Here is a 13,804-nt window from a genome sequence, read left to right as displayed (position 1 = left end):
CAAATTGGAGAGACTTTGTGGATACAGAACCTTCCCGGCGATGACGACAAACTACAAAGACTTCTGAAACCAAACGAGCACGTGCTGGCAAACTGGCCAGTGGGAGAAAGAAAGACAGAGAAGCACCTGGTGAAAGTTGTGTACGTGAGTGGTGAGTACAGTTCCAGAGCAGTCTGATAAGGAACTTGCATCTAGCTAGAAGGTGTTGCTGCCTGATTTTCTGTGCTTTGGCCTTTTTTTTCTTCCATAACTGCAGATGACCCCCAAGAACTACTGGAAACGATGCAAAGGATATTACGGGTAGATGAAATTACAAAAATAAAAGTCCTTGGAAAAGACAAGAGGAAGAGGATAGAAATGATATTCTCAGAAAGTGAGGACAGTGACCTGGATAAGGAACAGGTGAGTTTCTGTCTTTCTGTGGCTGACATTGGTACAGCCATGAGGGACTGAAGCAGACTGACTACTGACTCTTCCCCGTGTGATCCACAAAAGCTAGTAAAGTGAAGTAAAGGTAGGAATGCAGGTGTCGACAGGGTACCTCAGCATAATCATCTGTCAGAGTAATTAGTTAGGCCGGTGCATTTTGTCCTTCCCTCTTGTGATGGTTTGAAACTGTCTTTTTAATTTTTCCTTGCAAAGTTCAGAACAGAGAAAGTGAAAGAATGTAAATAAGTCACTATTGGGTGTAAGAAAGCAAAATAACGATTGTTCTAAACACTTCCATTGGATAGATAGAAATGTTTAAGAACTATTACCCAAAACAAAGTAGGCATTCGGCACATTCTGCGTTCGGCAGTGGGGGCAGTTGCTGGGCTGTCTGGCTGCTGTTTCTTCTTCTCTTCTGGCTGAAGATAACACACTGACCTTGGCAGCTAAGTTAACAACTTTCTGCTTAACTAACTCTGCTTCTCTGTCCAGAGGGGTCTGGGGGGAAGCTCCTGGGAGAGGGAGGCCCCTTTGGGAGGGTCCCCTTGGGGGGAAGCAAAGGGAGATCGATTGTGCTTTTTCTGTTGATTGTATATATTTGTGAATGTTGTGAATTTTGTATATTTGTACATATTCATTGCATTTCATTGTAGATTTTAGACTCTGCTTGTAAATACAGCTTTTCATTTGCTTCCAGACTGAGCTAGCCTGGTTATTGTCGGTGGGGGGGGAATTTCAGCTCACACCGACACACTTTTTATTTTTGGCGCCCAACGTGGGGCTCGATTGCTTGTTTGATTTATTTCTGCTCAGATTAGGAAGCAAAATGAAGCTGTTTTGGATTTTGAGTAATTTTATTTCCTCTGTTATCAGTGTGATTGTCTACAGATGGGCTGTTTCCTGCATGATAGACAAGATTGTGAGATATGTGGCATATAAGTCATTTCTTTGGGTTAAGAACAAGTTACTGAATGTTGGTGAATTCTGTTATGGTCTTATTGGGCTAAGAAGCTATGGTAACTCAACTATGGATCTGCTAGCAGACACATATGAGTTTGTTACTCCTCTTACAACTACAGAGGGTCCTTGGAACCAGTGGTACCCTAGATATCTTGTACTAGCCTTAATCTTAAATTTGTTGCTTCTTGGAATAATCATATGGCTACTGATAGCACTGTGTCAAGAAAGACATAAGGCTACTTGCTCTTCCAACTCTGCTGTGAATGTGAAAACCAAGCCAGTAAATTTGGTGGCCACTATCACCAGAAAGCGTAAAGGAGATGCAGATGCTGCAGGAGATGGTGCAGATGGAGATGAGGGTCCTTCTACTCAGGGTCCCTCTGTTAAGAAAGATCCTTCTGATGAGGAAGAGAGGGTTAGCCTTAAAACTCTGGTAGACCTCTTGAGACCCCACATGGATGATGGAGATGTAGGTCAGGATGTAGACCCTAGTAGATTAGCAACTGCTGGTAGTGCCTCTGAACTCAAAGAAATTCAACGGAGGATTAAAATAGGATTATGGGGACAGCGACCTCAGGATGATGATGATGATGATGAGGATGAGGATGACATACAGTCAGCTAATGCACCCAGACAGGAAATTAGACATGTGAGGAAGGATTACATCAGAGGAGATAATGAGCCAGTCCTGTCTTGGCTAGCCAGGTGTTTTGATATGGGAGCCCCAGCATTGGTGGTAGGTGACAAGTCGGCCTCTCAGTTGGGGATGCTCTCAAAGGATACAGGCATAGACAGGCACCTAGGCAAGTGCATTGGTAAAGTTTCTCTGTGGGCACGCCTCCTACTGGCAGTCTCGCTGAGGTACCCCAGCAGAGATGATTTACCATGGAACCCTAAGCCTTGGACCACAATAGCTGAGGGAATCAAGCGTCTGAGAGAGTTTGCTGTGAGAGAAGTAATGTATGGAGATCATAATACCCTGAATCCTGATGAAATTCCTGTTGGAACAGGCCTTGCCAAAAAGCTCATTAAGCTTGCTCCTCCTAATTATGCCACTATTCTGGCAAGCAGGATTGTGGCAAGAAATTATGGTGGAGTGCCTCCTACTGTTGGCCATTTCACTGACCAAATGAGGCAGTTGGAGGATAGTCTTGCACGTACTTCTTTGGTTTCAGCCATTGAAACTCTGTCTGGAAAGATGGAGAATTGCATGAAAGAGCTGAAGGAGGAACTTAAAACCTCCATATCCAACTTGATGAAGGGGGATGATTCTAATTCCTCTTCCTCCAGATGGATACAAGTTTCAGCTGTTAGGAACAGACGTGCTCCAAGAAGGCCATTCCAGAATAGGTCAAACCAAAACAGACAGCAGAGGCAATCACGTGGTAGTATCTGGATAACCCTGCGTGATCAGTTTGGTGAGAACATGAACAGATGGGATGGTCAACCAACTTCTGATCTTTTCAAGAGGTTACGGGAGCTGCAGAGGGGCAGATCCCGAGGTAGCAATACCAGGAGGGTAGCTGTCACTTCCTCAGTTTCCCAGAACAACTCTGATAGCTCCAACAGTGATCCTAATTCTGGTGCTGGACGTTGTGCCAGCTGTACATGTGGAGGTAATCCCCACCATTAGGGGTGCCCTGCCTTCCGCCAGGGGGAGGTAAGGGATAATGGAGATAACAGAATCTATTGGGATGTGTACATCCAGTGGCCTGGCACTTCAAAATTTCAGAAGTACAGGGCCTTGGTTGACACAGGAGCTCAGTGCACCATAATACCATCAAATTATCAAGGGGGAGAATCTATAACTATTCAGGGAGTCACTGGTGGATCTCAAGAGTTGTTTAAGATAGAGGTTGATATAAGTTTAACTGGGAAGCAGTGGAAGAAACATACTATTGTAACAGGTCCTAATGCACCTTGTATTTTGGGAATTGACTTTCTGAGAGAAGGGCGTTTTAAAGACCCTAAGGGTTACAAATGGGCTTTTGGAATAGCAACTGTAGAAATTGATGGAGGGAAATTGAAGTTGTCCATTAGACCTGAGCTTTCAGATGAATCTGCAGTTGTGGGACAACATGAGATAGAGGATGTAAAGCTGCCGGTTGCTTCTCAAACTGTGCATCACAGACAATACAGAACCAACCGTGACTCTTTGGTGCCCATTCAAAACTTGATTCGTCAGTTGGAGAGTCAGAAGGTCATCAGCAAAACTCATTCACCTTTCAACAGTCCAATCTGGCCTGTGAGAAAGCAGAATGGAGAGTGGCGTCTGACAGTTGATTTCCGTGCCTTGAATGAAGTAACTCCACCCATGAGTGCAGCTGTACCAGACATGATGGAACTCCAATATGAGCTGGAATCCAAGCAGGCCAAATGGTATCCTACCATAGACATTGCTAATGCTTTCTTCTCTATTCCCATAGCAGAGGAATGCAGGCCTCAGTTTGCTTTCACCTGGAGAGGCATTCAGTACACATTCAATCGTTTGCCCCAGGGGTGGATTCACAGTTCAACCATCTGCCATGCAGTGATCCATGATGTTTTGGAGAAAGGTGGAGCTCCAGAACACATTCAGTTCATCGATGACATCATCGTCTGGGGTGAGACTGCTGAAGAAGTCTTCGAGAAAGGTAACAAAATCATTGACATTCTCTTGCAAGCTGGTTTCGCTATCAAGCGAGACAAGGTGAAAGGACCTGCCAGAGAAATCCAGTTTCTGGGAGTGCGGTGGCAAGATGGTCGCCGTCACATCCCAATGGATGTGATAAACAGAGTCTCCACCATGGCAAATCCCATCAACAAGAAAGAAACTCTGCGTTTCTTAGGCATAGTGGGATTTTGGAGACTGCACATTCCTGGATACAGTCAGATTGTGAAACCTCTGTATGATGTGACTCGAAAGAGAAACAGTTTCCAATGGGGTCCTGAGCAACAAGCAGCCTTTGACCAGATCAAGCGAGAGGTAGTCCAAGCGATGGGTCTGGGACCTGTCCGAACTGGTCCAGACATTAAGAACATTCTGTACACGGCCGCCAGTGACAATGGTCCAACCTGGTGCTTATGGCAAAGAGCTCCAGGGGAGACACGAGGACGTCCTCTTGGTTTCTGGGGTCGTGGCTACAGAGGCTCAGAGGCAAACTACACTCCAACAGAGAAAGAGATTTTAGCTGCTTATGAAGGAGTGAAAGCTGCTTCTGAAGTGATTGGAACTGAGTCACAACTTCTTCTAGCTCCTAGATTGCCAGTTCTGAATTGGATGTTCAAAGGCAAAGGTTCTTCACCACATCATGCAACAGATGCTACCTGGTCTAAGTGGATGGCTCTGATAACACAGAGAGCTCGAATGGGAAATCTCGAAAGGCCTGGTTTGGTGGAGGTGATCACAAACTGGCCAGAAGGCACAAGCTGTGCTAAACCTCCAGAGGAGAGAGTAGCTCGTGCAGAGGAAGCTCCTCCTTACAGTGATCTGTCTGATGATGAAAAGAGATATGCTTTGTTCACAGACGGTTCCTGTCGTCTTGTTGGGAACAAGCGGAGATGGAAATCTGCAGTGTGGAGCCCAACGCGCAGAGTTGCAGAAGCGAGAGATGGAGAAGGAGAATCCAGTCAATTCGCAGAAGTAAAAGCTGTCCAGCTAGCTCTTAACGTAGCTGAACGTGAGAGATGGCCAAAGCTTTATCTCTACACCGACTCGTGGATGGTAGCCAATGCCTTGTGGGGTTGGCTGAAAGACTGGAAGAAGAATGGCTGGCAGAGGAAAGGAAAGCCAATCTGGGCTGCAGATCTGTGGCAAGACATTGCTGCTCGCATTGAGAGAATACCAGTGAAAGTGAGACACATCGATGCTCACATTCCTAAGAGCAGAGCTACTGAGGAACAACAACACAACCATCAGGCAGATCTAGCTGCAAGAGTTTCCCAGGTGGACACAAACTCTGATCCTGATCCTGATCTTGACTGGAAACACCGAGGTGAGCTGTTCTTAGCTCGGTGGGCCCATGACTCGTCAGGACATCAAGGCAGAGATGCAACCTACCGATGGGCTCGTGACAGATCCATTGACATTTCCATGGATGCTATCACACAAGTCATCCATGACTGTGACATTTGTGCTGCTATTAAGCAGGCAAAGCGGATCAAGCCCTTGTGGTACGGTGACCGATGGTCCAAGTACAAGTATGGTGAAGCCTGGCAGATTGACTACATCACTCTACCTCGTTCTCCATCTGGTAAGCAGTATGTGCTGACTATGGTAGAGGCAAGCACTGGATGGCTGGAAACTTATCCAGTTCCTCATGCAACTGCACGTAACACCGTTCTTGGCCTGGAGAGACAAATCCTGTGGAGACACGGAACTCCAGAGAGGATTGAGTCGGACAACGGAACTCACTTCAAGAACAATCTTGTAAAAAACTGGGCCAAAGAGCACGGCATCGAGTGGATATTCCACATTCCCTACTATGCACCAGCTGCAGGGAAGATCGAACGCTACAACGGTTTGCTGAAAACCACTCTCAAAGCCATGGGGGGTGGATCTTTGAAAAACTGGGAGAAGCATTTAGCACAAGCAACCTGGTTGGTGAATAGTAGAGGTTCAGTGAATCGAGCTGGACCTGCCCAATCAGATTTGTTGCGAAAGGAAGAAGGTGATAGAGTTCCTGTTATCAGAGAAAAGAATCTGTTAGGCAAAACTGTTTGGGTATTTTCTCCTTCAGGAGAGGCCAAACCTGTCCGAGGGGTGGTTTCTGCTGAAGGTCCTGGTCACACCTATTGGGTGATGCAAGAAAATGGTGAAATTCAGTGCATTCCACAAAGAAATATGACTTTGGCTGAGAGAGGTTAAATCCAGAGTGTTGCGCAGACACAGCATCGCACCCAAGAGGAGAGTCCATGAGATCTACGGTGCACGAACCCTGAGAGCCCTGAGTCACCTGAGAGTCCCTGTTCCTTCCTTCGCTCCATCTGCGAGGAAACAAGCTGTTTGCTGTTTTTCCTGTGATTTGACTCTTTTGAATCATCTACGTCTGAGATAGCCGGAATGGACTATGGTCTTTATTCACCTCTTGTTGTAGATATTATTTTAGATTAGATAAATGGTAGTAGCAGCCAATGGAATTGTTTAGAAGGGGTGGACTGTGATGGTTTGAAACTGTCTTTTTAATTTTTCCTTGCGAAGTTCAGTACAGAGAAAGTGAAAGAATGTAAATAAGTCACTATTGGGTGTAAGAAAGCAAAATAACGATTGTTCTAAACACTTCCATTGGATAGATAGAAATGTTTAAGAACTATTACCCAAAACAAAGTAGGCATTCTGCACATTCTGCGTTCGGCAGTGGGGGCAGTTGCTGGGCTGTCTGGCTGCTGTTTCTTCTTCTCTTCTGGCTGAAGATAACACACTGACCTTGGCAGCTAAGTTAACAACTTTCTGCTTAACTAACTCTGCTTCTCTGTCCAGGGGGGTCTGGGGGGGAAGCTCCTGGGAGAGAGGAGGCCCCTTTGGGAGGGTCCCCTTGGGGGGAAGCAAAGGGAGATCGGTTGTGCTTTTTCTGTTGATTGTATATATTTGTGAATGTTGTGAATTTTGTATATTTGTACATATTCATTGCATTTCATTGTAGATTTTAGACTCTGCTTGTAAATACAGCTTTTCATTTGCTTCCAGACTGAGCTAGCCTGGTTATTGTTGGTGGGGGGGGAATTTCAGCTCACACCGACACACCTCTTTAAAGAGAAAAGCGTTATTTGAGACTCAGACGCTCTGCAACTCCTACATTTTCTCCCGTAAGACTGAAACCTGACGACTGCACGAGGAAAGGAGTGAACCGAGTTTCATGAGCTTCACCTCAGTCTGAGATCTGCAGTGGCAAAAGGCAGGGAAAGAATACATCGATCCCAACACAAAGATGCAAGCCTGTTTTTCAGAAATGCTAACCAAGAATAGCAAGTGCTCGGTGATTAACAGGTTACGGTGCACTGTCAGATACAAGTATGCAAAGGCACCGTTGTGCTCTTGTTTACAGGGGAAGATCATGAGGCATATAAAGACAACATTGCAGGCATCTGCTCCTGCAGACATCCTGCGTCAACTTGAAACCTCTTCAATTAACAAGCAAGTAAACATCTTCTCTTCAGCGATTTTAATGTCTTGGGCAAAAGCAAACTGAAAAGTGTTCGTTGGAGGTGGGAGGTGGGTGCTGCACTGTCGTTGCCATGAAGTTAATGGTCTAAAAGGCGGTACCTTGGCAAAGCGGTGCTTGGAGAACAGGAGAGAAGCACCTCTAACAGCCTAACAGTTACATACTATACTGTCACTTAATTTTGAATACGAGCAGTAATAGCTATGTGCAGGAACAGCTATCATTAAAATGCAGAGAGTCTGTTCATATGTTCTGTGTTCCAGTTTAGCCAGCTTTAATATAAGTTTGAATGCTTTAATGTCGTGTTAATGCTCTAGATAGGGTTCTCGCAGGGTTGTTTGTCTTTCAGAGAGAATGATATTCAGGAGACAACTTTCTGTGCAGTGAAAGCAGCAGCGATGACGAAGAGCCTTTATTTCAACTCTCCAAGGTAGAGCTGTGTGCCAAAATAAAAAGTCTCAAGAGGAAGCTGACAGAAACCATGAGAGAAAACAGCCACCTAAGGCAGTCCCTGGTGATGCTCCAAGGTAAAGTCAGGGGAAGTATTTTTGATGAAGAGGAAAGCCTGAAGATGATGAAAAACCAGATTTGTAAGAGGTCGTTTGGATGGGAATTCTGGACGCAGACAACGCAAGGCCACCCTTAGCATCAAAGTCTCTGACAGATGGCATTGCTGAATTCTAGCAGCCCTTAGCAAAAGCTGCCTTACCAGGAAGCTGTGCAAACCCAGTCAGAAATGGAAGAAACTCCACCTAAATCCTGTCAGCTCTTCCCAGGAGAACGTCCCCCTATGCTGTGTCTGACTCCTGGCTAGGCTCAAACACACCACCGACCAGCCCGGCTAACCTCATTCATTAGTGGTCTCGCTCACTCGACTGAGATTTTATTTATTCTAGAATGATTTAGTTTCTAATTACTTTGATTATTTCTCATTATTGAGTATCTGAGTTAGTGTCAGGTGCGATAAAGGTAGTCCTTTCCCAGAAGTGAACCGGTTTGTTCTTTTATAGAGGAATGCTTCATCATTTAGTGATCCTCTTTGAAGCCCCTCTTACTTGTCCCTGTCCCTCTCTCTGGGGCAGCCAAGTCTGAATACGAGATTCCAAAACTCTAGTGAATGGATTTGCTCTTTCGCAGCTACATCACACCATCCCTAAGCAGCATAGTATCTCTTCTGGTTTTTATTATCATATGATTTTGCAAGTGCTTATCACTTTCATAGCCCACCTGATTCCATGCCAGATGCTCTTCATCTTGCTTTGACTCGTTCACCTCCATGTCTTTGAATAACATTTTTAAGCATTTTGTTAGCGTCTGTCAAATTTTCTTACTCACGTAGGACAATTTGCCTTGCATCTCAAGCGCTCGTATTAGTCTTTTACAGTATTTTCTGTCATTTAGCGATTCCGTATCTTGATGATTCCTGACTCTTGTATCCTTTTTCCTCCTCCTCGATTTGATTCTTCTTAAGGTAATCGATAAAAAATTATTTTTTAAAAGAAACATTTCTTGGTGAAAAGATTAAAGATACCCTGTATAGACTAAAAAAGAAGAAAAAAGTCTATGCGATCTATGTAACTTCTTTAAACAAACAAATCAGACCTAACATCACTAAGTCCTTATTCAGTAGCTTTACAGACTAGAGGAGATTTTGAGATAGAACAGAGCAATAGCTGGCTCAGTGCCATGATGGATGTGGTTCCTCTTATCCTTGCAGGGAGCTCTTCTAGAAACAGCCCAGACCTTCATGGGCAGGGGCAGTAGAAAGGCAGGAAAACATTGAGAAAATGGAAAAAAAAGTATGATAAACGTTGACTACTTTGACGTGTTTGCATTATGGCAGGAACCTCCCTGCCAAAATGCTCATGCCTCTGTAACTGAGAGTCTCAAAGCTTCCATTGCTGTTTTCCTCCCTCGCTCTGCGTTCCGTTTCAGTGTTGCCGCAGGCAGTCACCCACTTTGAGGAACTGGTAGGGACAGCTGAAGCACTGCTCAGGGGGGAGTGACATCCTCTCCATCCAGTCTGCGTTCACATGCTGTGTGGAAAGCATCTAACAACCCGTTAGCAGATTCCTATGCAGCTACGCATAGCGACTCCTGCTCGCCGTTACCTTTGAACCTGGAAGATGAGGAGCAATAGACCAAAAAACAGGTCAGCTAAAGAGCAGTTTCAGGCAGAAAAACTAAAACCGGGTACAGTACAGGCTCTATCGGTGGAACATAACAAATCTAAACCTCAGAATCAGCCAACCTGCTTCATCATGTGCAGCCCATGCACCTGCCGAGCTCCCTGTGTGCCGAGGGCTCTCTCCAGGAGCAGTCCCAGCCTGAGCTCAGTGTGCTGGTGAGCTCCAGCTCCCTTGGATCTCAGAGGATCTGCGCATCTGGAACTAAGGGAGGCAGGTGGATGCGTGAAGGAAATAGAGGTACCTGGGGATAACTTCCAGCCTAAGGGTTTGGGTGCCAAACAGGAATGATAAGGTTTCAGCTAATCTAAGAAAAATACCATCAGTCTGCTTAGACTGGTAACAGTAAGGGAAGGGTGTGCTGCTGCCCTTGTCCCAGGCACTGGCCAGCACTTCAGAGAAACACCTGTACAGAGAGACACTGAGTAAAGATGCTGCCCTGTTCTCTGTAATGATAACAGAGCATAATTGAGAAATCTGAGGCATAGAGCCTGTATGTGAAAAAATGTAAAGATGCGACCGAAAGAACAATTCTGCTTCCGCATTCAAAATCTACGTCAACGTTTTTATGCCCTGAGTCGTGCCGCTCGGTGGAAGTCATTCTCGTGTGGTGACACAGGGTCCTAAAACCCAAGTAAATATATTAGAATTATCAAGGTATGCTGTTTTGACTGAATGTTGGATATGGAAAATTTGACCTGACATCTTCAGATAAATCAAAAGATTCGATTTTGTGAGCAACCTGGCCTTACTTAATAGGGATAGGTCAGAATTGCCCATTAGGAGGGTTCAAAAGCTTAGGCTGTACTACTGCTATGTATGGAAGTCACTCTGAAAATCCAGGATCAGATGTCTGAGCAACCTGATCTCGTTGAGGATACCCCTGCTTACTGCAGAGAGGGTTGGACTAGATGACCTTTGGAGGTCCCTTCCAGCCCAGACCATTCTGTGATGCTCCGATTCCAGGTCACGGTTCTTAGGGCAAGCCTGATCGGCGCAGGAATGGCGTGGACCTGGTGCCACGCTCCTGAGGCCACACGGAGCCCGTGCCGGAGCTAGAGCACAGCCAGCTCGCATGGAGTGCGAGCAGGAGAATTTGGACACCTCTGTGTGTGTTCTGTCTCCGCTTTTGTAGTCACGAGCATGGCTCGGTGAAGTGTTTGCTAGGATGAAGGGGATTCTTAGTTTGCCCCACACTTGGATCTGGAAAAAGGAAAAAGAAAAAAAAAATCAACCTGTGCATGTAGTTCCAAATACTGAGTGGTGTGAACCTTAGCACTGGAGCTAAGGACCCAGTTTGCAGAGATTACTGTTGAGACTGTGGTTTAAGACCTAAGATTAGAAAGCTGTTTCAGAGGTAAAATGACATCATGTTTCTAGAGAACTTCAGCAGTGATGAACGTGACCGCTTTTGTTTTCCAGTTCAAGATTGAAAAGTGGCAGGTTGCACTTTGTAACAAGAGCAAACCTCAGAAGTTTATAAATGACTTGATGCAAGCCCTTTATACGCATGAATACATGGCCACGCGCAGCCTGACGGGTGCCAAGTCCTCCTCTTCCAAGGACAAAGCAGCAAAACCAGATATGAATCAGAACGAAATGCAGGAAATCACAGGTGATGACTTGTTAACCTTACTCACTGTGGCACTGACTCGACAGGGGGCTTTGTCTAAGGAAGGGGCTGCAGTGCTGAACAGCTTCACAGGGGGACGGGCTGGTTCCTGTTTCCTTCTTGGGCTACAGACTATTTTAAACCGTTGTAACTGGTGTTACAAATACCACCAGTAAAAAGTCCATCATGTGAATCTCGTGGGGTTTCTTTCAGTGGCTGCTCGGATATAGTAATAGGGACGATCAGTCTGGCTTTCGAAAGGTAAATCTACCGCAGTCACACGTGGAGGGTGATGCCAGGGGATGAGGGAAGTTCAAGAGAGGATGTACCTGGATCGAATGCGAAGTTATGTCTGCTATGTTCTGAAGTTAGTGGATGTTACAAATTCTGACGTTTTAAACAGTGCTGGAGGCACAATGAGACCGTAAGTGCAGAAGCCAGGCATAGTGCTCAGAGAAGCAAACAAAATTTGTTTCGTGTTGAGCTCTCAGGCACAGAATTGAAAGAATCATTTCAGACAGAAGTAGTAGTATTTAAATAAAATATTTTGTGAGCACATGAAGCCTGATTTTTATCCAGTTCACACCTATAGCTTAATACTTGAACCACATGTCTTAAAGTCCTGTACTATACTTGCTCCCCGGTGTCATTCCCAGTTTCCCAGTTGTCTCGCTTCCCTCCCCAGCTTAGCTCCCGTTCCCATACCTTGGTCCAGTTTTGTTGAAGTTGGTCAGCAGTTTCAAAAGTTTGCAGTTGCAGAAACCTCTTTTTCTTAAGAGTTAGCTAGAGGAAATGGCCTTTGGGCCGAGAGAGATAAAACGGAAGTGTGTAAGATGGTGAAAATATACTAGAGGTGGTAGGATGGGACAAATCAGGCTGATGTCTGAGAGAGATCAAGGTGTAATGGGATGAGGAGAATGGCTAGACTCGACGATCTTCATGGGCTTCTCCAACCTAAATGATCCTGTGAGCTACTGATGACTTCTCTAAAGGTGAATCCTGGGGAAGGGTCTAGACAACAGCGACAAAGGAAGCAGAGAAGCTAATCGGGACGTTGAACACGGCACGCTGCAGAGAATCGAGTGATACGGGTGGAGCTTCTTGAGAAGTCAAAGAAGTCTGTTAAGGGAAGTAAGAATACTCCTGAATGGTGACAGAAAAGTGCCATCGCTAGACGAGGAAACCAGAAGAATAAGAAGGAAGCCTGGGAATACTGGGAGTGCAGAAAATGAGATGGTAGTTCAGATGATGGAGAAGTGGGAAGCAGGAATTGCATTCCTGATGTTGAGTCCTGTTAGTATGGCATAAGCCAGACAAAACAGAATGGAAATGTTTAGGGAAAGAGACCTCACCTGCAAATACAAATTGATTAACAAAAGAGGCATGAGAACTGAGGAGGATAGGAAAGGGGCTCTGACTTAGGACAGAGGGAGAAAGGATGAGAAGACAGTGATCTCTCACTACAGGAAGCCCTTGCGGCCCTGGATTTCCCTTCGAGTCCACCAGGAGCAGGCACAGCGATATGGAGGGCACAGAGAAAAGCAGGACCCGGCAGATGCAAAGTCTATGAGTGTGTGAAGTGCAGTAACTGGGGCTGAAGTAGCTGTAAATGTCAATGATGCAGGAATTACATCTGAGATCACACATGGGTCTTTCCCTGATTTGGAGGCCTCATATAGATAATTTCTTTATTTTGCAGGAATCACAAAACAGTTGTTCCCAAACACAGATGATGCTTTAAATAGGTGAATGATGGGACAAAAACTGAACAACTGCACCAAGAAGCCAGTTCTAAGCAAAGATAATAACTGAGGTGCTTTTCAGAAGCATAGCTTTTGGTAAGTCAAAACAATTGCAGCCTGCAACGTGTAATTCCCTCTACCGCTCTGCAGTAAAAAAATCCAAAAGTGTTCTTAAAATGACCGTGAAGATAAAATTACTATGAAGATAAAATTACTATGAAGATAAAATGAAGATAAAATCACCACGAAGATAAAAATGACAACGGAAGTAGGTGTTCACAGATGCGTTGCTAAGGGAGGAAACGCTCGGGTGATTTCGTGCAAGAAGCAAGCAACACAGAAGCAGCCCAGCTTAGTGTTCCATGACAGAGCACCCCATCTAGAACAAGCTGGGAGAGTTGAGGCTGTTCAGCCTCAGAAGGCTCCAGGCAGACCTTAGAGCTGCATTTCAATAGCTGCAGGGGACTTGCAGCAAGGGTGGGGAGGGACTGTTCGGAAGGGGCTGTGGGGATAGGACGAGGGGCAAGCGTTCGGAACTGGAGGGGGGCAGGGTTAGGTCAGACGTCAGGAGGAAGTTCCGCACAGTGAGGCTGGGGAGACGCTGGAACAGGCTGCCCAGGGAGGTGGTGAAGATCCCATCCCTCGAAACAGAATCGTTCAGGTTGGAAAAGACCCTCGGGGTCATCAGGTGCGACCATTAACCCTACTCTACAAAGCTCCTCCCTAAATCATATC

The 13,804-nt window shown here is 45.6% G+C and overlaps 1 protein-coding gene across 1 annotated transcript; it reads left to right on the top strand.

The window, feature by feature from the left end:
* The first annotated feature begins 282 nt into the window (after positions 1-282).
* On the top strand, positions 283-13,139 carry BEND6 (BEN domain containing 6). Its single transcript, XM_054397520.1, is given in 6 exon segments — positions 283-402; positions 7,879-8,056; positions 9,465-9,521; positions 9,524-9,681; positions 11,138-11,330; positions 13,027-13,139. Coding segments are annotated over 6 exon segments (819 nt in total).
* Positions 13,140-13,804: the final 665 nt, after the last annotated feature.

The sequence above is a fragment of the Indicator indicator genome, chromosome 2 (genome assembly GCF_027791375.1).
Source record: "Indicator indicator isolate 239-I01 chromosome 2, UM_Iind_1.1, whole genome shotgun sequence".
Classification (NCBI taxonomy): Eukaryota; Metazoa; Chordata; class Aves; order Piciformes; family Indicatoridae; genus Indicator; species Indicator indicator.
This window is presented reverse-complemented; position numbering and strand designations above follow the sequence as displayed.